The 26,816-nt window shown below is 46.0% G+C and overlaps 1 protein-coding gene across 3 annotated transcripts; it reads right to left on the bottom strand.

Moving 5' to 3' along the window:
• Positions 1-469: 469 nt before the first annotated feature.
• Positions 470-26,781, bottom strand: UCHL3 (ubiquitin C-terminal hydrolase L3). 3 transcript variants are annotated; one of them, XM_081948175.1, is made up of 10 exons: positions 26,640-26,781; positions 25,737-25,748; positions 25,464-25,592; positions 22,989-23,145; positions 21,093-21,178; positions 17,752-17,799; positions 8,477-8,704; positions 6,197-6,272; positions 3,147-3,205; positions 470-672 (listed from the first exon to the last, which is right to left on the bottom strand). In XM_081948175.1, the coding sequence occupies exons 1-10, from the start codon at positions 26,694-26,696 to the stop codon at positions 589-591; spliced, it is 936 nt and encodes a 311-aa protein (XP_081804301.1). In that variant the 5' UTR covers positions 26,697-26,781; the 3' UTR covers positions 470-588. The 3 variants fall into 3 exon arrangements, with proteins under 3 accessions (XP_081804301.1, XP_081804303.1, XP_081804302.1); XM_081948177.1 differs by lacking the exon at positions 8,477-8,704 and having other exon boundaries at positions 26,640-26,778; XM_081948176.1 differs by lacking the exon at positions 25,737-25,748 and having other exon boundaries at positions 26,640-26,740.
• Between the last annotated feature and the right edge of the window lie 35 nt (positions 26,782-26,816).

The following is a 26,816-nucleotide window of genomic DNA, read 5'->3' as shown; positions in this document are numbered from 1 at the left end:
CTTTGGTCCGGCTGCAGTAAATACACACAAAGCCTTGTGATGAGTTAGATCAGCCAGTCTCCAGAAGGACTGGACTACAACTCCCACGACAGAAAATAACCATCTCGTTGGGAGTCAACTTTCCTAATAAGGTAACAAAATGTCTGCAAGAAAACAAGCAAGCTCAGAGAGCACCAAGGAGCCCTCAAGTCAACCCCGACCTTCAAATATTCTCCTTTATCAAGACAAGGAAACATACACCCACACCCACCCATAAAATCTGGATCATCAATATGGGGCTAAAACTGACATTCTTAGGGAAGGATGGTCAGTTCAGTGTGTTTGGAGAGCCTTCTCGTGTGTAGGCAGCCCTCTTCCAATAATCCAACCGCAGGTGTTGTGTTAGTTAGAGACAGGGCCTTCCTAACGGCTTCTCATTGTGTAAATTTTCCACCATGTAAACACGGACAAAAGGTCACAGGAAGCAAAGGGTGATCTGAAATTTAATTCACCTCAAATGTTATCAAAATTTGATCGTTGCTGATTTGCGGGTAAAATATAATTTTGTTACAGTACATTAGATGCCAATTCCTCTTACGTAACAGCGATTTAAGCAGAGGCTAAAGCAATTGCATTGAACCTCAATTCATCCGGATCGCGTTCCATGAATTTCTTGCATACTTCTACGGCGTCCTAGGAAGAACACACAAAGAGATAACCACATACACAATATCGTTGTCTCTCTCTCTACACAACCATTTTTATTGGTACCAGGTTGCGATATGGGCTCTGCTAAATAGCCTTTAGGTACCTATGCTCTCTCTCAATAAATCATATAGCTACAATTACGATTTCTTACAAATGCTTTTGAAAACAGTCGCTGTAGTTTTCATATACACAGAGTCCTCGACTTACGGCCACAATGGAAGCCAACATTTCTGCTGCTAAGCGAAACATTTGTTGAGTGAACTTTGCCCCATTTGACAACCTTTCTTGTCGCCGTTGTTAAGGGAATTGTTGCAGTTAAGTCCGTCACGCAGTTGTTAAAGGGAGTCTGGCTTCCCCACTGACTTCGCTGGTCAGGAGGTCGTAAAAGGGGATGGAATGACCTTAGGACGCTGCAACCGTCATAACCATGAGTCAGTTGCCAAGCGTGACCATGGGGATACTGTAAGATTTGCAAGTGCGAAAAATGATCCTAAATCCCTTTTTTTCTGTGCTGTTGTAACTGAGAAGTGACTAAATAAACGGTTGTAAGTTGAGGACTACCTGTACTAAACCAGTGTTTCATAACCTTGGCCATTTTAAGACGGGTGGACTTCCAGAATTTTCCAACCAACACAAGGGATTAAAGTTCTTAAAAATGGCTCAGGATGAAAAATAGAATAGAATGGAATTCTTGATTGGCCGAGTGTGATTGGACACACAAGGAATTTGTCTTTGGTGCAGATGCTCTCACTGGACATAAAAAGACAAGATACATTGTACCTAAAGATTGCAAAACACTGTATTAAATAAATTCTGTTATTCCACTGAATTTTAAACCTGTTTGCCTCTCTCCCTAATTCTTCCTCTGGGGGAAAAAAAACGAAGAATCTGTTTGCTTTACAAAAAAAAAATTAACAGTACTTCAAATTGGAAGCACCGTATCCCTATTTAGGGTGATGCACAAGTAATCCTTCACTTAGATCAGTGGTTCTCAACCTTCCTTATGCCGCGACCCTTTAATACCGTTCCTCATGTTGTGGTGACTCCCAACTATAAAATTATTTTGTTTTCCGTATTTTTTCGAAAATATGTGTTTTCCGATTGTCTTAGGCAACCCCTGTGAAAGGGTCGTTCGCCCCCCCCCCCAAAGGGGTCCCGACCCACAGGTTGAGAACCACTGACTTAGAGCCATTTGTTGAGTGACTGTTCGAAGCTGCAACGGCACTGGAAAAAAAGGGATTTACGACCGTTTTTCACACGAACGTTGCAGCATCCCTGTGATCATGTGATCAACCTTCAGATGCTTGGCAACTGGTTCAGAGTTACAATGGTTGAAGTGTCCCAGGATCCCGTGATCCCGTTTTGAGTCCTTCTGACCAGCAATATCCACGGGGAAAGCCAGGTTACTACCGTATTTTTCAGAGTATAAGACGCACCTCCCCCCCCCGCCTAAAAGAGCGTGGAAAAAGAGCGTGGTGCGTCTTATACATCGAATACAGCCATTTTTGGTCTCCCAAAGCCCCTCCCCCCTCTGCATCCCATTTTTGAGGCGTTTTTGCCTTCCCTCAGCCCCCAGAAGCACTCTGCAGGCCTCAGCAGGGCTGGGGGGGAGGCAAAAATGCCCCCGTTTTTCACCAGCTTTCTGCAAAAACGAGGGCATTTTTGCCTTCCCCCCACCCTGCTGAAGCCTGCAGAGTGCTCCTGCGGGCTCGGGGAGGGGGGGGCAAAAACTTTTTTTTTTGTTACTTACTTTGTTTTTGACCCACCTTTTCCCTCAAAAAAGAGGCTGAAAATCTGGGTGCATCTTATACACTGAATACAGCATTTTTTGCCTCCCGAAACCACACCCCTTCACCAAAATGGCCATGCACAGCCTTTAGGAGGCTTTCAGAGAGCTCCTGAGGGCTGGGAAAGGCAGAAATGAGCAAAAATGAAGCGTTTTTTGCTCACTTTTGCCCCCCCCCCCAGCCCTCAAGAGAATTCTATAAGCTTCCTAATGTCCTTTTTTTGGACAAAAAACGGGCCCGTTTTGCGAAAAATGGGCCCGTTTTTGCTCACTTTTACCCCCCCCTGCCCCCAGGAACACTCTACAAGCCTCCTATGGGCTATTCATGCCCCTTTTTTGAAAACAAATGGGCCTGTTTTTGCAAAAAAATGGGCCATTTTTGGAAGGTTTGCAGAGTGCAAAAACTTTTTTTTTTTTAAAAAAGAACTGCCTCGTCAAAAACTTGGTCTGTCTTATAGTCTGAAAAATACGGTAACTTAACAATTCCACTGAACCACCGTGACAAGGAAGTTGTAAAATTGAGCAGAACTCACTGAACCACTGGCTGCATCTTTCGAGCATAGCAGGTCCTTCTTTTCTGGTCTGGTGGACAATGAGCCCCTGCTGCTTTCTTACCGGAAACCCAAATAAAACGGCCAATAAAACCCAATAAAAGTGGCTTGAGAATTCCTACCTCTAGGAATGTGTCGACGTTGGACTGGCCATGGTTTATCGGGAAAGGCTTGCGTCCATCTGTTGGGATGGAGAAAAGTCAATTGCTCAGAAAAGAAAGGGGGGTCTTACCTTCCCAATTCCCATGGCGGCCTCCCAAAAACCTCATAAGGCCATGCTATCCGCCAATCGCCATCACTTTACAAGGGGGCACTCCTGGCGCCTCTAAGCCCGCTATCGATGCAGGACACCCAAAGTTGGAAAGTTAGACAAACTTCTAAGTCTTCCTTATCCTTCTCTGGACTCCAAATACGGTGATTCCAAATTTTGCTGGAATGTTTTGGGCATCTTATCTTATGAATGCTTGAAATGTCCCCGGTTAGTCTGGAGCAGGGATGGTTAGTCTTTTTGTCCTCGCGTGTCCAAAGTTGCCCTGCGACAGCGCACATGTGCCTATGCCCATAATGCAATACATGAGCATGTGACCCTCCCATGCTCCCCTCCATGCCCTGTTTTGGGCCTAGCAAGCCTCCTGGGACCAAATATGTGCCATTGGGAGGGGGAGCGCATCTCCCATGCTCCCCCCACCCCACCTCGCATGTACCTGTGACCCCCGTCCCCATGCATGCATGGCAGAGACCTGAAAATCAGCTAGCCAATGGGAGACGCACATGCATGCGCGGTGGAGTTGAGCTGGGGCTATGGTTCGCATGCCTGCAGAGAGAGCTCTGGGTGCCACCGGTGGCGCTTGTGCCATAGGTTCACCAACACAGGTCTAGCACAAAGGACGACTAGGGATGACAGGATAATGGTGTTTCGGTATTTGAGAGATTGCCACAATGAGGAGGGGGGGTCAACTTATTTTCCAAGACATCAGAAGGCAAGACAAGAAACAATGGGTGGGAACTAATCGAGGAGAGAAGCAACCTGGAATTCAGGAGACACTTCCTAACAGTGAGGATAATTAACGAGTGGAACAGAAGTTGCCTTTAGAAGTTGCCTTCATCACTGGAGGGTTTTTAAGAAGAGACTGGACCGCCACTTGCCTGAAATGGTAGAGGTTCTCCTGCTTGAGCAGGCGGCTGGACTAGAAGACCTCCAAGGTCCCTTCCAGCTCTATTCTCATTAAGGATATCTCCAGGGCCAAGTCACCAGAGGACCCGTGTCAGAGAGTTATTTCCTTTAGAGCCACCAAGAGTCCTTTCCGTGTGAGAAATCCACAGGAAGCCTGGGCTGGTAACTGAACCACGTGAAGGGATCCTTCGTGGCATCGCTTTTTCCAACCCAACTTAATGTAGTGGCCCAGGATACGAAGCCAGTTTTCTACCACTGCAGAAGCACTGATTATGTCAAGCCAGACTGTCTCCATTTCCAGGTCCTGGCAAATTGCTTTACTGGGCAACGCTTTTTATATTTCTGTCACAGATGAATCTGAAAACAGATTAAAATGCCACAAATGCTTAATTTACTCACGTGGCTAACCTCCGAAAGGAGGGACTATTCAACAAGCAATCCAGCTGGACAGAGACACACACTCCGTTTCGCAGACCAAGGGCCTCTGAATTCCTCTCCCGGTCTATTCTGGGAAAAGGCATTTGAACAAGCCATCCAGAAATGCAAACTGCAGGGTTCCTATTACACAGCTGAAGTTTCTCTGTGAACTCACCCCCCCCACCCCCCGGGGAACCAAGAGCACAGGAGAGCAAGACAAGGTGCCTATTCTAACCTAGGCTTTACAATACCACGAATCAGACTCCTTGTCCCGACAAAACCCCTTTTGATTAAGCTCATGTGGATTCCTCTCATTCACATCCAGCAAAGTCCTGGCAAACAGTCTTTCAAGGGTGAATTTGCAACCACAGACCTTATCAGGCTTGGAGAGCTGCCAGGCCAATATCTTCCAAATGCAACGATGTACAAGAAAATATTTGGCAAGGAGTCTCTGAGAGTCACAAACAAATCTTCACCCCAATTAAGCAAACCTATGGTCTCCTGCAAACTCCCCTCCCCTTTTGCTCCTCTTTATTCCCCATGGGAGGGGCCATTCACTGTCCACCTGTGCCTTTGCTCCAGAGTCGGCCCTTGTTCCTTAATTGTTCCCTTCTCCTGGCAGCTCTGTGCATGCACACACTGGGAACAGGCTCCAGCTGTTCTTTTGCCCCACTGATGTCCCGATTCCGAAGGCAGCTGATAACTGTCGGACAGCCCTGGCCCCCTCTCTGCCTCTAATGCAGAGCCCTCATCAGAGCCTTCCCCAGACTCCAGGAGTGGCCCATGTTCCTCCACAACCTCCTCGCTTTCTGAGTCTGCCACCAGCTCCTCTGGCGGCTGGCGGGCCACAACAGTGCCAAAGCACCAGAAGGCAGGACAAGAAACAACGGATGGAAACAAATCAAGGAGAGAAGCAACGTAGAGCCAAGGAGAAACTTCCTAACAGTGAGGACAATTAACCAGCGGAACAGAAGTTGCCTTCAGACGTTGTGGTTGCCTCATCACTGGAGGCTTGTAAGAAGAGACAGGGCAGCCACTTGCCTGGAATGATATAGGGCAGTGATGGCTAACTTTTTTGTCCGCATGTGTCAAAAGTGCCCGTGCGACAGCGCACACATATTCACCCCATAATGCAATGCACACACCACACCCTGCGTCCCTGTGCATGCGCGTGTGACCCTCCCATGCTCCCCCTGCCCGCCCTGTTTTGGGCCTAGCAGGCCTCTCTGCACCCCCGTATTCCCCCCACCCCACTCGCATGCATCTGCAAACCTCCCCCCCGCCCCTGCGTGGCAGAGACCTGCGGGAGGCATGCATACATGCGCGGTGGAGCTGAGCTGGGGCTACAGCTCACGTGCCTGCAGAGAGAGCGCCATGTGCCCCCTGTGGCACGCGTAACATCACGGATATGGGCCCTCCTGCTTGAGCAAGGCATTGGACTAGAAGAGTGGCCCCCAACGTTTTGGATATCAGGGACCAATTCGGTAGTTTTTCCGCAGACTACGGGGGGGGGGGGGGCATGGTTTTGCGTGCTGCCTGCATCCCATGGATGGGGCTTTGCTTGTTTGTGAGGGTCCTTACCTAGTTCATACAGAATGCCGTCCACATTCACTAAAGCGATGAAATGAAGATCTACTTTCTCATCTATACTTGGTGCCTGCAAGAAAGAAGGTGAGATTCGTACAAGTGATTAGCACAGAACGCTTGTAGACTTGGATAAAGAAATTAATTCTACTCAAAACTTTATTCTAACCCCAGAAAAAACCTGGAACCAGAGTTTTGGCATATCTGCTCCTCCCATGCTGGAGTCATTCCTTCTCTACTGGCATTTTGGTGACCCACCAAGATCAAGTCTTCTCGATGGCCTTTGGGGAAGAGATGCTGGTTTGGGGCTCTGCCATCCAGGGCATTGTCCCAAAGTTGCTTTTTTCAAAAGGCAACTGGACTTCCTGTGTTTTTCCTTGAAGATGTTTTGCTTCTCACCTGTGAAACTTCCGCCAGTTCTTGGATGAGAAGTGAAACGTCCTCAAGGAAAAACAAGGAAAGTCCAGCTGCCTTTTGAAAAAAGCACTTTTGGGACAACCATGACCTGGATGACTGAGAATCTCCATAGACATCCCGTGCATTCTTGTTGATGATGGAAATTGTAACTTTCATTATCAAGGGATGTGCTTTTTCTTGCTACCCTAGTTTCCATTTTTGCTCTCTTGCATTATTTCAATGAATTGGAAGCCGCCTGGAGTGGAATGAGGCTGCTTGCAAATCTTAGTAAATAAACATATGTATGGAAATGTATAGGCAAAGGATCCCCCCCCCCCCCAGTATAACCAAGTTTCTGTCACCTTGTCTTGTACATGATTGATAAATGCCCACTATCCAACTCCAGGCCTTCAAACCTGAAGACATGAAAGATCTGGAGAAGGTCTGTGGTCCAAATTTATGCTACAGGACTGGAGATGTGATTTATGGAGATTATTGGAAGAAGGGGAGTGGGCAGGTCAGACATCCTGAAATTAGCTGGGAAGTAAGTAAAGGTAAAGGTTCCCCTCGCACATATGTGCTAGTCGTTCCTGACTCTAGGGGGCAGTGCTCATCTCTGTTTCAAAACCGAAGAGCCAGTGCTGTCCGAAGACATCTCTGTGGTCATGTGGCTGGCATAACTAAATGCCAAAGGCCCACAGAACGCTGTTACCTTCCCACCAAACTGGTGCCTTTTTTTCTCCTTGCATTTTTACGTGCTTTCGAACTGCTAGGTTGGCAGAAGCTGGGACAGGTAGCGGGAGCTCGACAAGCTCAGCATCTTAACCACTGAACCACCGTGTCCCTTCTAGCTGGGAGTTGCAGCCCAAAAAAGAATGTGTAAAATGTCATTCCATTCATGTCAGAGGCACCTGTTAAAAGTGCTTCTGGGTTGAAAGGATTAGCTGGTGACATCACCGTTGCCCAGAAAACGCTCGTGGGGGCTCCTTTCAAATCCCCGTCAAGGAGCTGGAGCAAATGACACTTGGAACTCAAACATGGGCTTGCTAACCTCCAACCTCGTATCCTAACCATGTGAGCCACCGCCCTCCAACATATAAAAATGAATGAATAAATGAATAAGGGGAATTTTCCCATATCCTCATTCTACTCTGATCCTATAATCTATCTACATTCCATCATTCCCTCTGCATTTGCTCTGCAAAGAAGCCCAACCAACGTTCTTGGGAGGTTTTGCTACTGGCAAGGCCTGGGTAGAAATTCTGACTCCCACATCATAAAAACACAGGAAGCACATAATATTAAGCAGTTCAGTCACAGTGAAAGACTACTTGAAAGGGGGAAAACACACACACACACACAAGCCAAAGAATGAACCGATCATCTTGACTGGCAGAGAAAGGAGGCTGTTGCCGGCGTTTGGAGAATGCCAGGAACAGCCCAGAATCCTGAAGTCACCTTTTGCACAGCTCCTGAAAGACCTTGGATGAAGGACAGAAGGAGAGGAGACCGCTATGAAGCCTGGATGAAGGACAGACGGAGAGAAACCACCAAGGAGCCCAAAGAAGCAAGAGCTCAAGAAACCAAGTGGACCAGCATTGAAGATCTGCAGGCCAACGAAAACACCAACCGGGAGGGAGAAAGAAATCCCAAGGAAGATGGAGCAGCGTTCATTCCCTGTTCCTTCCTTGAATGTTTCAGTGGTGGCTTCCATGGAAGTCTGAAGAAGGCAAAGCTGAACATATCTGGGTTTGCTGGACCCGCAAAGGATGAAAGCAAACCCAGAAGAGGCTTCCAAGAGGTGGAGACGTGTCCTGAGCTGGGAGGGAGGGAGCCGACAGCATTGCCCCGGAGCAGAAATAGAAGAGAAACCAGACTTACGGCCGGGGGGTCCCCCAGAGACGATATTGGGACCGTAGGCCGCCAACGCTGCAGGCAGATGGGAGGGCTTGTGGCCTCCTCTATGGGGCTGGTGGCTTTGGCACAGGCCACAGGGCTGTGTCTGATCAGGGTCAGGGAGGCGGAGCGACGCAAGGGCGAGGCCTTCATTTTGCAGTGGCTAAACTCAGGCTGGGTTGAGGAAGAGGAGGAGGAGGAGCCAGGCAAGGACTATACAAATATTGAAAAAAGACACACTTTACAAGTACAGCTGGTGCTCAGCGAGTTAGCCCAAATCCATGGCCTTCATGGTGCCATTTTGCATCCCATGAAAACAAGCATCTGTTTTTTTTTCTAAACAGGACAAGCATTTATAGGCATGAGGGCTCCTTGGTGCTCTGTTTTCTTGCAGACATTTCATTAGAATAGAATAGAATAGAATAGAATAGAATAGAATAGAATAGAGAATGAATAAAATAGAATGAATAGAATAGAATTAGAATAGAACAGGATAGAAGAGAGAATGGATAGAAGAGAATGAATAGAATTAGAATAGAACAGAAGAGAGAATAAATAGAAGAGAAAAAGAGAGAATGAATAGAATAGAATTAGAAGAGAACAGAAGAGAGAATGAAGAGAAGAGAAGAGAAGAGAAGAGAAGAGAAGAGAAGAGAAGAGAATTCTTTATTAGCCAAGTGTGATTGGACACACAAGGAATTTGTCTTTGGTGCAGATGCTCTCAGTGTACATAAAAAGACAAGATACATTCGTCAAGAATCATAAGGTACAACACTTCATAGGGTACAAATAAGCAATCAGGAAACAATCAATATCCATATAAATTGTAAGGATACAAGCAACAAAGTTACACTCCTGCAGTCACAAGTTGCAGTGATAGGAACGATGAGAAGGCTCATAGTAATAGTAATTCAGACTTAGTGAATAGTTCGACAGTGTTGAGGGAATTGTTTGTTTAGCAGAGTGATGGCGTTCAGGGAAAAACTGTTCTTGTGTCTAGTTGTCTTGATGTGCAGTGCACTATAGTGTCATTTTGAGGATAGGAGTTGAAACAATTTATGTCCAGGATGCGAGGAGTCTGTAAATATTTTCACGGACCTCTTTTTGACTCGTGCAGTGTGTACAGGTCCTCAATGGAAGATAGCTTGGCAGTAATTGTTAGTAATTTGCAATTGGCAGTAATTTGTAAGTAACCTGGCAGTAATTACCCAAACCAGATAACATCATCAGTCCTAGAAGGAATGAGGTTCGCTCCCTGTTCATACACAAGTGGCTTGCTCTATAGTACTGATGATTATGCCTAGTTGGGTAATGAAATGTCTGCAAAAAAAAAGCAAGCTCCTTTATTGATATCATTTGCAGGCAATCGGTCAAAATTAATTTGCTCATGTCCAAGCAAGACCTTCCCAAGGAAGACTTCCTCCCATTTCCTGCTTGGATTTCTTGCTTGGCGGCAATTTCTGAGAGAGCTGCTCTATTCCCCTCACACGAAGCCGTGCGCTTTGCATTTTGGGGGTGTCAAAACAGTTGCGTAGCGAAGTGGGCAGCCCCGTAGCTACCTCAACTTGGCTCTTCTGGTCAAAGAGTGCCCCAATCCAAACATCTGCTGAACTGTGGGCTGGAGACCAAGGCAGGAGGCCTGGGTTTGAGGGGTGCCATCTTGTTGTGGCCCGCCAGAGGCCTGTGGAGTTGGCAGCAGATTCGGACAGTGAGGAGGTTGGGGAGGAACCTGGGCCAGTCCTGGAGTCTGGGGAAGGCTCTGATGAGGGCTCTGTGTTGGAGGCAGAGAGGCGGCCAGAGCTGTCTGACAGTTATCAGCTGCCTTCAGAGTCAGACATCAGTGAGGCAGACGAACAGCTGGAGCCTGTTCCCAGTGTGCGCATGCACTGAGTTGCCAGACGAAGGGAACAGCTGAGGAACAAGTGTCGACTTGGGAGTAAGGCTACAGGTGAACAATGAATGCCCCCTCCCAGAAGAAATAAAAGAGGAGCGGAAGGGGAGTGGAGTTTGCAGGAGACAATGAGTTCGCTTGATTGGTTGGTGACTCTCCGAGACTCTTGGCCAAGTTTTACAGATATCAACCTGTCTGTGACTGTAATTCCTCCCCTGAAAGACTGGATGTGAATGAGCAGAATTCACGGTACATTAATAAAAGGGGTTTGTTTCATTCTCTTGGGAAGCCTAGGTCAGAACAAGACTTGCATCTTCCTCTAAATCTGAGCTATGACTGGACAATCCTTTTGCAAAGTCTGCTTCACTCCCCAACTCTGGCCCAGCGTGATGTGGGAATAGGGGGTGCGTTTCTAGCTACCCCAGCCCAGATGATGCCTTCTGAAGCCTGAGAGGCCTTCTCTGAGGATCGGCTACTCGTGAACCTTCCCAGAAGCAGGAAGCATTTTCCCATCCGCCTGAAGGCACCAGGAGGGCATCAAAGCATTCATTTGGTGGTGGCTGCTCAGCCTCCCCAGAGCAAAAATGCCAAGGCTGGATGAAGCTCTGCATTCCTCCACCCAGGCCCGGGCGGGGGTGGGGGAGGGAAAGAATTGGCTTCCTCAATCGCTCTTGTTTTTTCCTTCTCCAGCAATTGTTGACCCGAAGGCATTTCAAGTGTGCCTTTTCTGGACCGGTTGGCCTTTGGGAGGAAATGGCTTTTCCAGCAGGTGAACTTTGCTTCGAAAAACAAGACTCAGGAATGCGGCGAAGCGAGATAAGGGCAACCATAAAACTCGGGACTGTTTGGGTATGCAAGGAAAGCGGAATCAAGAAATCAAATCCCCTCAATCAATCAATTAGACTAGAGCTAGAAGGGACCTTGGAGGTCTTCTAATCCAACTCCCTGCTCAAGCAAGAGACCTTATACAATTTGAGACTGGGGGCTGTCCAGTCTTTTCTTAAAAGCTCCAGTGATGAAGCCCCCAGAACTTCTGGAGGCAAACTCTTCCACTGGTTCATTGGCCTCACTTTTAGGAAGTTTCTCCTTAATTCCAGGTTGATTCTCTCCTTGATTAGTTTCCATCCATTGTATCTTCTCTTGCTTTCTGGGGCTTTGGAAAATAAGTGGCCTCTCTCTTCTTTGTGGCAGCCCCTCAAATACTGGAACAACACTTTCATGTCCCCCCCCCCTTCTTTTCTCTAGACTGGCCATATTCAATTCCTGCAGCTGTTCTTCTTTTTTTTCCAGGCCCTTAATCATCTTAGTTGCTCTTCTGTGCTCTTTATCAACTCAAAACAAGGAAGTTTCTCTGCCATCTCAGCTGAGGGGAGTTGTGTCTCTCTTTTTTAACTGTTCCCTAATTCCTGCAAGTTCTCTTGCTGACTATCTGGTGGAGAAGTTCTTTTCAGTTGTATAAAGATGACTCCAAGAAAGTTTAATGGCAAAGGAGGCCATTCGTAAGTAGCTGATGCATAAACAATACACAAAAATATTTATAAGTAGGTGATAACCCAGTGTTGCCCGGGTATTTATTTATAAGGGGGAAATGTCCGGACGAAACATAATTTCTAATGTGGAATTTTCCTGCCTTACCAGAGGGAGCCCCCTTGTGGAATACTGTGAAGCCGTTACCATGGCAACTCCACTGCGCTGTACAGTAGAAGCCATTTTATGGCAGTACAGTAGAAGCCATTTTAAGACACAATTGGCTGTATCTTAACAGAACACACCCCACACCCCGATGAGTGTTAGGGGTGTCTTACCCCCACAGTATTTTTTTTCCAGAGAGTAAGTCATCTGTTTACCAAGTTTAGTTGAAATTGGATCTCCAATCTACCTTAGTGAATGACTGCACCGATTCTCTTAACAGCTGTGGCAAGAAAAATTGTAAAAGGGGACAAATCTCACGTAACAAAGGTCTCACTTAGCAACATAAATTTTGAGGTCAGTTCTGACTACCTTCAATCCTCACCCTGGATCAGGTGATGCTTGCCTTTTCCAAAATAAAGCGCTGATTAGCAGCCAGTGGGGTGCAGATGCTAAGGTGACAAAACCAGTTTGAACCCATCTTCAGCTATGCAGACTTACTGGGAGGTTCTAGGTCACCCTTCTGGGCCCAGCCTACCTCACCAGGTAATTATTTGCAGGGGATAAGATGAAGGGAGATGAGCGGCACCTGTTCTGCCTGGAGTAAAGTGGGAAGGAAATCTAACCAAGAAATAAACTCCTTCTATTCTTCCCAATCTGGGAAACCTGATCTGGCTTAACCACAGTTAACAACCTTCTATGGTGGCCTCATTTCCAAATTTAATCCCTGTCATTAAACCTCTGAAGAAACCCAGAGGGGACTAAATGTTTATGGAGCTTCACAATTATCCAGGTCATAGTTGTCCCAAAGGTGCTTTTCAAAAGGCAACTGGATTTTCTCCTTGTCTTCCCCCCCCCCCCTTGGAAACGTTTCACTTCTCATCCAAAAAGCTTCTTCTCTCCTAGTGATCTATTGTTCCAACTGTTCTATTCTACCAAGCCCAGAGAGGGCTATTTTGGTTCCCGCTGAGAACAAAAGCATCCTCTGATATCCCAGGCATAGACACTTTGCCAAGGAATGATATATAGATGCTTCTTGCAAAACTCCTAAACCGAAGTTCAATTTTCACAGATCCAAAGGCCCCTGGCCAAGCCCAGAGCCTTTTGCTCTATTGCAGGGGTGTCAAACTCAAGGCTTAGATCTGGTCATGGGACCAGCCAGGAAATAGCGAAGGGCTGGCCCACAGTGCCTCTTCTAGTAAAAATGGGGCGTGGGGGGCTCTGCACCGCCCCGCTGCGTACCATTTTGGCCGGCAGTGCTGAAGGAAGCCATCCAGGCCAAAAATGGGATGCAGAAGGGGGCGTGTGGCTCCTACATGCCCCTTTTTGGCCAACAGAGTGCTGGAGGCCGTCCAGGCTGAAAACAGGGTATGGGGAACATGCACAGCCCCCCTCCACATGTCCCGTTTTGGCCAGCAGACTGCTGGAGGCTCTCCAGGCCAAAATTGGGGAATGGGTTGTGTGCAGGCCCCCCGCGCCCCATTTTGGCCAGTAGAGTGCTGCAGGAGACGTCCATCTCGTCTGCTGTCCGTCCTGTCTTCCCCACCACCACCCAGCCCGCAAAGGGCAACTACAATGCTGATCCGGCCCTCAAAGAAATCCCATGTGACACCCCTCGTCTACTGAATATGAGGCAGTTATACTTGCAGACAGCACAAATGCTCTCATTATTCAGGGAGGAAGTTCCATGCCAGCAAACGACGGTTCTAAAAGACTCGGACATAAATCGTATCTGAGCACAAGTAACAGCCACCTGTGCCACATGCAAAATGGTTTTCTGTGACTCCAGAGTTGCAATGCCCACCACAATGACCATGGTTGACCACGCCAGTCAGTTCCATTCAAAATAACCAAAGGGGCACAACTGAGGCAAAATTTCAGACCCTCATCCAGGCTATTCAATCCTTGACCTCAAGGAGAGAACCCTTGAGCAAGGAAAACACAAGTCTATCTTTAATGTGAATTGCACGATCACACTGGAATAGCTATCATCTTGGCCGCGCTGGCAGAATCCTCTGATTCTGGCCCATGATGGGATAGACAGCACATTGACAAAAAAGCCAACACAGTTCTACGCTGCAAAAACAGAGGGATAGAATCAAGATCATGTGAAGTGTTAATACCACTTTATAATGCCTTGGTAAGGCCACACTTGGAATATTGCATCCAGTTTTGGTCGCCACGATGTAAAAAAGATGTTGAGACTCTGGAAAGAGTGCAGAGAAGAGCAACAAGAGCATTAGGGGACTGGAGGCTAAAACATATGAGGAACGGTTGCAGGAACTGGGTATGTCTAGTTTGATGAAAAGAAAGACTAGAAGTGACATGATAGCAGTGTTCCTCAGTGTTCCTCAATATCTCAGAGGCTGCCACAAAGAAGAGGGAGGCAAGTTATTCTCCAAAGCACCTGAGGGCAGGACAAAAAGCAACTGGTGGAAACTAATCAAGGAGAGAAGCAACTTAGAACTAAGGAGAAATTTCCTAACAGTTAGAACAATTAATAAGTGGAACAACTTGTCTCCAGAAGTTGTGAATGCTCCAACACTGGAAGTTTTTTAAAAAAGATTGGATAATTATTTGTCTGAAATGGTATAAGATTTCCTGCCTAAGAAGAGGGTTGGACTAGAAGACCTACAAGATCCCTTCCAACTCTGTTATTCTGTTACTAAGTGTACCTTTTATCTAATTATGCTATTTCTTCTCTTCAGGACCAACCTTGCATGATGCAACATCTTATGAACTTAGATGTATGAGGCTTCGGGATGACATGATTGAATGAGACTATGAACAATTAAGGGCTCTGCTAAAGATGCAATGCCTCTTTGCCAAGCCAATATTTTTTTTGAGTTTTCTGCATCCTGCATTCTAGTCAGTGAAAAGATCCATAATTTTTCCAGGAAGGCAGTTGAAAAGAAAATAAACAATTTATATCCACCCCAAATGTACCTTGGAGAGATCTGGCTTTCAGACAGGAAATAGCTCAGAGGCTGGAATTTTTTGCGACTCCGTCCCTTCCTTCTCACTAAACTTTGCCCCAGAGACCCTTTGAAAAAGACCCACTTTCTATTCTAAGGAAGCTGCAAAAGACCTCAATACTTGAACACTGAAACAACAGCATCTTTAAATCACTTGATTTTTTTTAAAAAAATGTACGCTGGAAGCAAACACACGCAGGATATATTTCTTTTTTTCAGATTCAACCCAGACATTCACCTACATTATGCTGAGTAGTAACCTTTTACTGATTAAAAGGTTGTAAAGTTTTTAAGGAGCAGCTGCCTGAGCAACTGAATGACAAAATAAACCAATAAAATAAATAACATGAAAGTGATAAACAAAAATAAATATCAGAAAGAAGAGGAAAAACAATTCTCAAAGAAGCAAAACGATGCCTTTAAAACCGTGATGACAAACCTATGGCATGCGTGCCACAGGTGGCATGCAGAGGCCTGTCGGCATGCGAGCCGTCACCTCAGCTCAGCTATACCGCACATGCGTGCACACCTCCTCCTGGCCAACTGATTTTCAGGTCTCTGCCGTGCATGCGGATGGAGCGCTGGGGAGGCGGGTGTGATGCCCCCCGCACCCCAGTTTTGATCCCAGGAGGCTTTAGGGAGGCATGCTAGGCCCAAAACGGCTGCGCGGAGTATGTGTGGTGTCCCCCCACCGCTCGTTTTTGGTCCCAGGAGGCTCTAGGGAGGCCTGCTAGGCCCAAAACATGGCATAATGTCATAATAATGTCTGCTGGTCCCAGGAGTGGGCTGCTGGTGTTTCGCAGGCGTTCAGGAGAACCTATAGCTAAGATTCTGTGCAGTTTGGAGAACCCCCAAATCCCACACCTGGCTGGCCCCGCCCACGCCCCCCCACCCAGGAGTCCCCGTGAGGCCCGTTTTGGATGCAGGTAAGTGCAGAGCACACACGGAAGTTTGGGGAGGGTAAAAAACAGGCCTACCGGAAGTTTGGGAAGGCCGAAAATGGGCCTGGGGAGGCGGTTTGCGCCCTCCCAGAGGCTCGAGGAAAGCCTCTGGAGCTTGGGGAAGGCAAAAACGCCCTCCCCCCCATCATGGTGCAGGCGGCCCACTAGGCCGCGCCCACCATGGCCACGCCCACCCGGCAACAGGGCAGAGAACCCCTTGCTAAATTTTTTGAAGCCCACCCCAGGTTGGTCCTGGATTAAAGATGACTGAGAGCCTTCTAGATTAATTAAAAATTAAAAAATTAGGGCTGGCTGAGAGACTTGCAAAGCAGAATCAGAGCTTAAAAGGAGACACAGAAAGGAGCCAGTTTCAAAGCAAGAAGCATGGTGCATGCTAACAGATAATGTGGCCAGCTACAATTCTTCCTTTGTTGAGGGGACTTCCTGGATTCCCCCTTGCAAAGTCGTTTAGATCCTGGTTACAGTGGTCAGGCAGCATAGACTTCTGTCTGAGGCTTGCATTTCAAGTACAGAGGGGCTAGTCAGCAAAAGACTGACCATATTTCTGCCTATTTCCCCTCTGTCCCAACAATCTCTTCCACCTGTTTGATGGGCATGAGGTGAGGCCCAAATTGTGGCCATCGGCTAGTCCTGGGGGAACATGGGCCAGTCCTGGAGTCCGGGGAAGACTCTGATGAGGGCTCAGTGTCGGAGGCAGAGGGGGGGCCAGGGCCGTCTGAGAGTTCTCAGCTGCCTTCACAGTCAGACAGCAGTGAGGCAGACAAACAGCTGGAGCCTGTTCCCAGTGTGTACATGCGCAGAGTTGCCAGACGAAGGGAACAGCTAAAGAACAGGGGTCGACTTGGGAGTAAGGCTAGAGGTGGATGATGAATGGCTCCTCCTATAGGGAATAAAGGAGGAGCGAAAGGGGAGGGCTGTTTGCAGGAGACAATTAGTTCATTCCTGCATTCTTGCCAAGTATTGCGATGTCTGAAATATATCAGCCTGGTGACTCTCCAAGCTTGATAAAGATCGGTAATTGTGAACTATCTTGAAAAACTGTGGGCAAGGAAAGACTTTGCTGGAGAGGAATTCACTGTAAATGAAATAAAAGGGGTTTATCGAGACAAGGACTTGGCTTCGAGCTACTGGGGAAGCCTATGTCAGAACCCAAAGGGCTACTGGGGCCGAAGGGCAGAATTCGCCTGGTAGCTTCTCCTTCCATGGGCTGGACCATCCTACAAACGGATCTCAACTCCTCCATGGGCCACAGACAAGCCCAAATGAAGGCACCATCCAAGGTAGAATCAAAAATGGCTTTTATTTTGAAAAAGGCAATTGGACAGTTTTGGGGGTTTTTTTGAGAAAGGAGAAAGTGTTTTGCTTCCTATCCTGGAAGCTTCAGCAGTTGTACATTTTCTTCTTCCTCAAAAAAAAAAAAATCAGTCCAGTTGCCTTTTCAAAATAAAAACCACTTTTGGCACAAGGATCACTTGGATGGGTGAGAATATTCATAGACATCTAATATGGAGTTTCCACTAAGCCCAATTCCAAGAATCTCTTTTAAAGGCCTCAGCAAAGCCTTGCCTTGGGTCAAATTAGCTTTATTTTTAAAAAAAACAAAAAACAAGCCGTGAATTAAATTCAAGGGGCAGTATTGGGAAGAAACCAAATTCAACCAAGTGCTGTTCTAGAAGTTTCTTCCTGCCCACTCCCCTTCAGGACCATGGCAGGATATCAATACCCTAAGAGCAACTGCCATGTTCTTAAAAAACCATATCAAAAGCTTTACTCAGGGGGGGGGGGGGGAATTAAGCGGCTTACCTCAGTCTGGCCTTCATGAGCGCTGGATTCGTGCGTTACACGGATGGCCTGAAATTGGAAAACAGACTGTTAGCGCTTGTGCATTTGGAAATCTCGATTCAAAGGCCATCAGCCATCCCCCCCAATCATCCAACAGATCCACCAATTTGCTAAACACCCGTTTTATTTATTTATTTATTTTTCTTTTAACATATACAGCCTATCACAGAAGTGAGCACACCCTCTCACATTTTGTAAATATTTAAAGTGTATCTTTTCATGTGACAACACAGAAGAAATGGCACTTGGCTACCATGTAAAATAGTGAGCATACAGCTTGTATAAGAGTGTAAATGTGCTGTCCCCTCAAAATAACGCCACACACAGCCTAAAATTAACATTTAAATTGCTAGCAACAAAAGTGAGTACACCCCTAAATGATGACGTCCAAATGGGGCTGAAGCAGTTTTCCCTCCCTGGTGTCATATGACTTGTTAGTGTTACAAGGTCTCAGGTGTGAAGAGGGAGCAGGTGTGTTAAATGTGGTGTTATTGCTCTCACTCTTTCATACTGGTCACTGGAAGTTCAACATGGCACCTCATACATACTTAAATATTTACAAAATGTGAGGCGGTATACTCACTTCTGTGATATACTGTATATTTAGTACACAGTGTATTGTCTGGGTCATTTTACATACACATAATTCTAGTAGCAATAATATTCTTTACAGGTATATAATAGTGTTCTTCCAGTTTCTAATTTCTACATTTATTATCTAACCATCGATAAAACAAATCCCAAGTTAAAAAATATTCTGTATCTTCTTTTACCTTTAATGTTAACCTATCCATTTCCGCACAATATATTTTTGATTATATTTTCATCTGTAGGCATCTCCTCATTTTTCTACTATTGTGAAATTACAATTCTAGCTGCTGTCAAAACATGTAATATTAAAGGCAGGGGGTTGGACTAGAAGACCTCTAAGGTCCCTTCCAACTCTACTATTGTATTATTGTATAAATATACATTTCTTTTGTCATAATTCTCTGGCAATATACTTAACAAAAATATTTCTGGCTTTAAATCTATATGTTACTTTATTGTTTTCTCTAACCATGTATGTATTTTTGTCAATTTTTTTTTTGCCTGTGGACATGTCCACCACATATGATAGTATAAAACACCTGTTTCTTAAAGGAGAAGAATTCTGTTTTCTTAAAGGACCAGAAAGGTTGCCAATTGTCTCCCAAAGCAGCCCAAGGATTCAGCAACTGAAAAGAGCCACACTTCTCCCAAAGCGAACGCCCCTCTCCAACAAATGTGAGCCTAGGAAGGCTTCTTCCTGGAAAAAGGCCCCTTCTGCAGCCCTCACTCTGGGCTCAACACTGAAGCCTCTTTGCAGCCCAGATAAATGGCCATTGCGCAGGGCACCTCTCGTTCTCAACCGTTGTGCAAAGCCAGGGCAGGGAGTTTCTCTTTGAGTGGGTTGTGCTAGTTCAAAAATGGAGTTGAGCAACCATGACAAGCAGGCCCTGACAGGTCCTCAGCCTCTGCTGGCAGATAAATCTTGACTGGAGACGGAAACGACAGAAAGAGTTGTTCCGAGAAGGGATGGACAGCAAATAAATAATACTAATACTAATAATGAAATGAAACCAAGTAAAGTAGAATAATTAAAATAAAATAAATTAAAACAAATTAATAAAAATAATAATTAATAATAATTAATTAATTAATAATTAATTCCAATGAAATAATAAAATAAAATAATTAAATGAAATTAAAACAATAAAGTAAAATAAAATAGTAAAGTAAAATAATAAAATAAGTTAAAATAAAATAATAAAATAAAGTAAAATAAAATAATTAAATGAAATTTAAAAAATAAAATATAAGTAAAGTAAAATAATAAAATAAGTTAAAGTAAAATAAAATAATTAAAATAAAATAACAAAGTAAAATAAAAGTAAAGTAAAATAATAAAATAAGTTAAAGTAAAATAAAATAATTAAAATAATAAAGTAAAATAAAATAGTAAAGTAAAACAATAAAATGAAGTAAAATAAAATAATTAAAATAAAAGAATAAAGTAAAATAAAAGTAAAGTAAAATCATAAAATAAGTTAAAGTAAAATAAAATAATTAAAATAATAAAGTAAAATAAAACAGTAAAGTAAAACAATAAAATGAAGTAAAATAAAATAATTAAAATAATAAAGTAAAATAAAACAATAAAGTAAAATAATAAAATTAATAAAATTAAATTAAAGTAAAATAAAATAATTAAATTAAAACAAAATAAAATAAAATATAATGCAAAATAATAAAAAAGCAAAACATGAAATATAAAATAAAAATAAATAAAATCTCTCTCAGCCAGCCATCCTAAAATGGCAGCAGAGCCTGACTTCCCTTCCAAAGCTGATGGACAGGTGGATTTACAAGCTGCACTGCCCCAGGGACTGAGGTGTAATGACTGATAATCAAGGTAATATTCACAAATGAAGGCAAATATTATTTGAATTTTAGAGAAGCCCAATGAATGAACCACAATTAATCCTCATCTTACAACCACAACTGAGTCCAACATTTCTGTTGCTAAGTAAAACATTTGTTAACTGGGAATGTCCCACTTTACCACTTTTCTTGCCAGAGTTGTTAAGTGAACCACTGAGGCTGTTAAAATAGTTAAACTGTTGTTAGGCGACTCTGGCTTCCTTATTGCCTTTGCTCCTTAGGTCGCAAACTGTCACACACTGCAACTGTCATAAATAGGAATCGGTTGCCAAGCATCTGAGTTTTGATCACAAGGCCATGGGGATGCTACAATGGTTGTTAAGTGTGAAAACTGATCATAAGTCACTTTTTTCAGCGCTGTCGGTCACTAAATGAACTGTTGTAAGTGGAGGACTATCTGAATTACAGGTTAAAAAAAAACCTTCGCTTTTTCCCAAAGGTGCTTTTTCAACTGGACTTTCTGGTTTTTCTTTGAAGACCTTTCGCTTCTCATCCAAGAAGCTTCATCAGCTCAGTGGTGCTTCAGAGATGAAGAAGCTTCTTGGATGAGAAGCAAAACATCTTCAAAGAAAAACCAGAAAGTCCAGTTGCCTCTTTAAAAAAGCACCTTTGGGACCACCATGACCTGGATGACTGAGATTCTCCATAGACCTTTGCTTTTTCATTCAACTGTGAAGCTTCGCCGGCAAAGAATTCTACTAATTTAAACTTCAGCCTGAAAGTATTAATATTGTGGTGACATCATTATAATTGCAGCTGGGGGGGGAGGACTGTCCCATTTAATGGCGACTTTCTGCCACAGAAGAGAGATTGCCCTCCAAATATACATCCCAACTCACTTCATAAGTTTCTAGGTATTTGGCTCTTTGCTCAGGGTTCATGGCCACCGACTCGTCCAGGAATTTCTTCAGGGAAGAGTCTTTTTCTAAAATAGACAGCATTAATATAAAGAAAGAAGAATTAACATTAAAAGGTATGGCTTGTACGATGACAGACACTTTCCACTGCTTCTTCTTACGTTGCAGGTAAAATAGCAACAGTACTTAGACTTATAAACCGCTTTGCAGTGTTTTAGAGCCCCCTCTGAGCGGATTACAATGTTAGCATGTTGTCCCCCAAAAATCTGGATCCTCAATGACACCCAAAGGACAGTCGGGCAACAAATGAAGAAGTTTCTAGGAATTTTCTAGCTCCTCAGCTTGGTAAACAGAACATAAAAGAGAGGGAGACTTTTCTATGGAATGTAGACCAGGTTGAATAAACTGTTTTTCGTTAAATTGGAAAATCGCAAAACTGCGTCTCACTTATTTTGGCTATGTCATGTAGGGGGAATTCATTTGAAAAAGTAATAATGTTTGGAAGAGTAAAAGGAAACCAGGCCATCAAAGAATGGTGATGGACACCGGGGTGAAATCCAGCAGGTCCTGACAGGTTCGGGAGAACTGGTAGTGGAAATTTTGAGTACCGTAGTTTGGAGAACCGGCAAATGCCACCTCTGGCTGGCCCCAGAGTGGGGGTGGGAATGGAGATTTTGCAGTATCCTTCCCCTGCTACGCCCACCAAGCCACACCATGCCCACTAAGCCAGGCCCACAGAACTGTAGTAAAAAAAATTGAATTTCACCACTGATAGACACCCTCAAAGCTGACCCTAACCAGAGCATAGAAAGACTCAAAGAAGTTGTGCAAGATTGGAAGATGTGGACAGATCTTGGCCTGTAGAATCCCCAAGAGTAGGCCTCAACTAAACGGATATCATCATCATCATCATTAAAATGTTTAACATAATGTGTTTTGGCTACCACAGGTAGTCCTCGAGTTACGACCACCATTGAGCCGAAAAGCTGAGCTGACGTAAGCCATCTTGGAGCTTCAGTGTCGCCACACTGGAGCTGAGGGATTGGGAGGGGCGATTAGAGACAGCTGGGGTTTTGTAGCCAAAATAAAACATTTTCTCTTGGGAACTAAGGACGTTCTCTCATCTGGGCAGAGGAAGGAGTGATGTCACCAGGCAACCAGACAGTGCTTTGATTGGACCATGTGACTGACTGTTTGGGGTTGAGGGAAAATGTTTACTCTTAATTAGATAAAAACCGTGGAAAACTTCGGAGTTGGTTTTCACCAGATCTGTACCAATACAATACAATACAATACAATAGCAGAGTTGGAAGGGGCCTTGGAGGTCTTCTAGTCCAACCTCCTGCCTGGGCAGGAAACCCTATACCGTTACAGACAGATGGCTATCCAACATCTTCTTAAAGACTCCCATTGTTGGGGCATTCACAACTTCTGGAGGCAACCTGTTCCACTGATTAATTGTTCTAACTGTCAGGAAATTAATATATCCAATAAAGCTATTCTTTGAAGAATCCACCTGCTTCGGAGTTTTGTTTGCTATGGGTCTATTATTTGGAACACATTGACTTATCAGAAGGTTGCAAAAGTTTGCAAACACGATCTCCCCCCTTCCCCGGGGGACGCTGCAACTGTCATAAATATGAGATGGTTGCCAAGCATCAGAATTTTGAACACATGACTATGGGTACGCTGCTATGGTCCTCAGTGTGAAAAACGCTCAAACAAGTCACTTTTTTCCAGGGCTGTCGTACCTTTGAATGGTCGCTAAATGAACCATTGTAAGTTGAGGACTACCTGTACCCTGTAATTATTTCTCTGTGGTTAGATAAAAAGTTGCCACCGATCTTCCCAACCGCTGGGGGTGCCCAAAAGGTTTACCGAAGTCGATTTTATCCCTGTTGTTCGCAACGGCGTGAATGAGGCCGATGGTTCCGCAAGCGTTGCTAATGGTCTGCTTCATAAAATAGACGTCAGATTTGACTTCTTGGCCTTTGGCTTTGATTGTCTCTTCCTCTTTCATCCGGAACCTTTCATACTAGGAAGCGAGTAAGAGAAGAGATTTTTTTTCACGTTCCCCTTTTCAAAGCATCCATTTTTACAAAATAAACAGCGCTCATCAAAGAAAGAAAGAAAGAAAGAAAGAAAGAAAGAAAGAAAGAAAGAAAGAAAGAAAGAAAGAAAGAAAGAAAGAAAGAACATTCAGACCCTGGGAATAAAGTTTGTTCTAAGTCATTTATCAACTAGAACGTTGATGGCTTGGTGGTGAAGACTTGCTCGCCTCCCCCTTGGAAAGTTGAGTGTTTAATTCTAGGTAGCAGCAGGTATCTTTCTTCTAGAGCGCAAAGAAAAAAAATATTGCTGCCAACTCTGGGCAGGCATCAGGAAGGGCATCCAGCCAGCAAACGCTTAGTTCCATCCAGTCGACCCCGAATTAAAGGATTAAAGGGGTCATAAAAAGGAAGTTTTTTTTTTAATTCATCAACTAGAAGGTTCTGCAGGGTTTGCAATGCCCTCCCTTAGTTTGCACCCAAAATGCCCACCAAATGCACATTTCTCCCACTTTCCTTGTGATGTGCCATCTTGCTAGGGGGAAAAAATCATCTTGCTTTCCAGAACACTAGAAAAAGGGCATTTTTAACAATTTGGTTTCTATGGAGGGCCACATGCTGGAAGGCTGTGGACCATTTAAAAAATTGCCTTTCTCTCTGCTTAAAAAGGTAAAAGTAAAGGTTCCCTTCGCACATATGAGCTAGTCGTTCCTGACTCTATGGGGCGGTGCTCATCTCCATCTCAAACCTGAAGAGCCAGCACTGTCTGAAGACATCTCCATGGTCATGTGGCCGGCATGACTAAACGCCGAAGGTGCACGGAACGAAGTTACCTTCCCACCAAAGGTGGTCCCTATTTTTCCACTTGCACTTTTACATGCTTTCAAACTGCTAGGTTGGCAGAAGCTGGGACAAGTAACGGGAGCCCACTCCGTTACGCGGCACTAGGGATTCGAACTGCCAACCTTTCTGATCAATAAGCTCAGCGTCTAAGCCACCGAGCCACCACTTCCCTTTTTTGCTTAGCAGTCTTTAAAGCCACTCTTCTGCCCATTACCCAGAACATTTGAGGGGACTGCAGAGGATGAATGTCCTCAGGGCCCCACCGGAACATGCTATCAATTCAAAGATGCTAAAAAGGCTTCAAAGGGAGAACATTTACAAGGGGGAAACGCCCCTTTTTTAACATGCATGGCTTCCTGCAGACAAGAAAATGTCAAAATCCAAATACAGGTAACTCTTGATCTACAATTGCCACTGAGCCCAAAATTTCTGTTGCAAAACGAGGCAGTTTGCTATGAAGTGACTTCTGTCTCATTTTATGACCTTTCTTGCTACCATTAAGTGAACCACTTGTAACACGGTTGTTAAGTGAATCTGGCTGCCCCGTTGACTTTGCTTGCCAGAAAGTCGCAAAAGGTGATCACTGGGACCGTCATAAGTATGAATCAGTTGGCAAGCTTCTAAATTTTGATCAGATGACCATGGGGATGCTGCAACCGTCGTTAAGCATGAAAAATGGCCGCAAGTCCCTTCCTGCAGTGCCATTGTAACTTCCAACGGTCATTAAGTGAATAATTGTAAGTTGAGGACTATCTGGTACTACTTCTCCTGTGGACTTCTTCACCCTCCAGAGGCAGCCAGACTACAATTCCCATAATGCTCAGCAGCTCTGAAGCTGGAGGGGAATCCTGAGCTAGGTTGGCGAATGGCTGTATGGAATGGATGGGATGACAGGAGAGCCTTTGGCACTCCCAAATGGAAGAAACCCTCGGGGACTCCTGCTTGAGCAGCGGGTTGGACTAGAAGACCTCCAAGGTCCCCTTCCAGCTTTATTCTCACTGTACTGTACAGGTACAGTTCAACTGTACAACAGTTCAGATAATGACCATTCAAAGTTACAGCAGCACTGAAAAAAAGTGACTTATGACCATTATTCAGAGTTATGACCACTGCAGCATGGTCACGTGATTCGCATTCAGATGCTTGGCAACTGTCTCCCATTTATGACGGTTGCTGGGTCACGTGATTCACCTTTTGCGACCGTCTGACAAGCAAAAGTCAACGGAGAAACCAGGTTCCCTTCATAACCTGGTGGCTCATTTCACAATTGTAGCGATTCACTTTAACGACCATGTGCAAGAAAAGTCGCAAAATGGGGCAACATTAAAGAATTCTCCCTTAGCAACCTAAGGGCTCAAGTTGTGGTCTCTAAGTTGAGGACTTCCTCTATTGAGATCTTCTTTCGAAGGGGGAGCCCCTTCCCCGGGGGTGGGGGAAAAGTCTCCCCCCCAGTTCCACCTACCTTCTCGGTGACCGGGAAGAGCAGCATCAGGGCGCAGACGGGCCGGGGCACCAAGCCCAGCAGCTCTGTGTCGGCACCATAGACGTCCACAAACTGCCAGCTGGGGTAGATGCCCAATTGCCGGAGGAACTGCCGGGAGACAGACAGACGGACGATCGCCCATTGCCTCCTCATCCTCTGCCCACGCCGCCCTCCTCTTCCTCGCCCCCCCAACCCGGAAACCCCCAACCTGAGGGGGGATGCAGACCCTCAAAAAACGGAGGAGCAGCTCACCTGGTTCGTTACCTGCAAGCCAGAAAGAGGGGGGGAAGAGGGTCACTTTGGGACAGGACACGCGGGACCATCCCTCCCTCCCCCCCACCCACATGCCCCCTCTGTCCCTTCCTCCCACTCTGCCCCTCCACCCACGTTCCCTCCACCCATGATTTCCCTCCCTCCTTCCTACCCACTCACCTCCTACGTCCCCTCCCTTCCTCCCACCCATCCACTCACCCCCTCCGTCCCTCCAACTTACCCATTCAGGCGCCCCCTCCGTCTCTCCTTCCCACCCACTCACCCACCCACGAAGCCCCCTCCGTCCCTTCTTTCACTCCCTCCCGCCCACCTACCCACGCGCCCCCTTGGTCCCTCCTTTGCACCCACTCACCCCCTTCGTCCCTTCACTTCCACCCACCCATGCGCCCTCCCTGTCCCTCCTTTGCACCCACTCGCCCACGAAGCCCCGTCCCTCCAGCCCACCTACCCACGCGCCCCCTCCTTCGCATCCACTCAGCCACGCTCCCCCTTCGTCCCTTCCCTTCCTCCCCCTCACCCACAAGGGCCCCTCTGTCCCTTCCCACCCAGCCAACCCCTCCGATCCTCCAACCTACCTATCCACGCGCCCCCTCTGCCCCTCCCTCGCACCCACTGACCCACGCGCCCCCTCCGTCACTCCCACCTACCCACGCGCCCGCTCCTTCGCACCCACTCACCCACGCGCCCCCTTCGTCCCTTCCCTCCCACTCAACCCCTCCCTCCCACGCTCCCTCCGTCCCTTCCCTTCCTTCCCCCCACCCACGCGCCCCCTGTCCCTTCTTTCACTCCCTCCCGCCCCCTCACCCACGTGCCCCCTCCGTCCCTTCCCTCCCACCCTTCCACCCAGGCGCCCCTCCGTAAGCCGCCCGCCCACCCACCCACCTCGGGGTTCGCCTCCAGCGGCAGCCAGCGCGGAGCCTCCATGGCAGACCGGCTCATTTCCCTTCAATCTCGCTCCGCCCCCAGCCGTACCAAAGCCTCGGAGAGGTCGGGGAGGACAGCGTCACACTCCCCTCCATCTCCGGCCGCGTGGACTCGTCCGAAACTTGTGGAGGCGGG

The sequence above is a fragment of the Natrix helvetica genome (assembly GCF_964273705.1).
Source record: "Natrix helvetica genome assembly, chromosome: 3".
Taxonomy (NCBI): domain Eukaryota; kingdom Metazoa; phylum Chordata; class Lepidosauria; order Squamata; family Natricidae; genus Natrix; species Natrix helvetica.
Note: the sequence above shows the minus strand (reverse complement) of the source record. Positions and strands in the feature narration are given on the sequence as shown.

Coding starts and splice junctions, on each gene's coding strand:
- UCHL3 (XM_081948175.1), bottom strand. CDS start 26,696: ATGAGCCGGTCTGCCATGGAGGCTCCGCGCTGGCTGCCGCTGGAGGCG. Junction 23,146..25,463: donor TCTTCCCGGTCACCGAGAAG/GTAGGTGGAACT, acceptor CTCGCTTCCTAG/TATGAAAGGTTCCGGATGAA. Junction 8,705..17,751: donor CTCATGAAGGCCAGACTGAG/GTAAGCCGCTTA, acceptor ATATTTGTATAG/TCCTTGCCTGGCTCCTCCTC.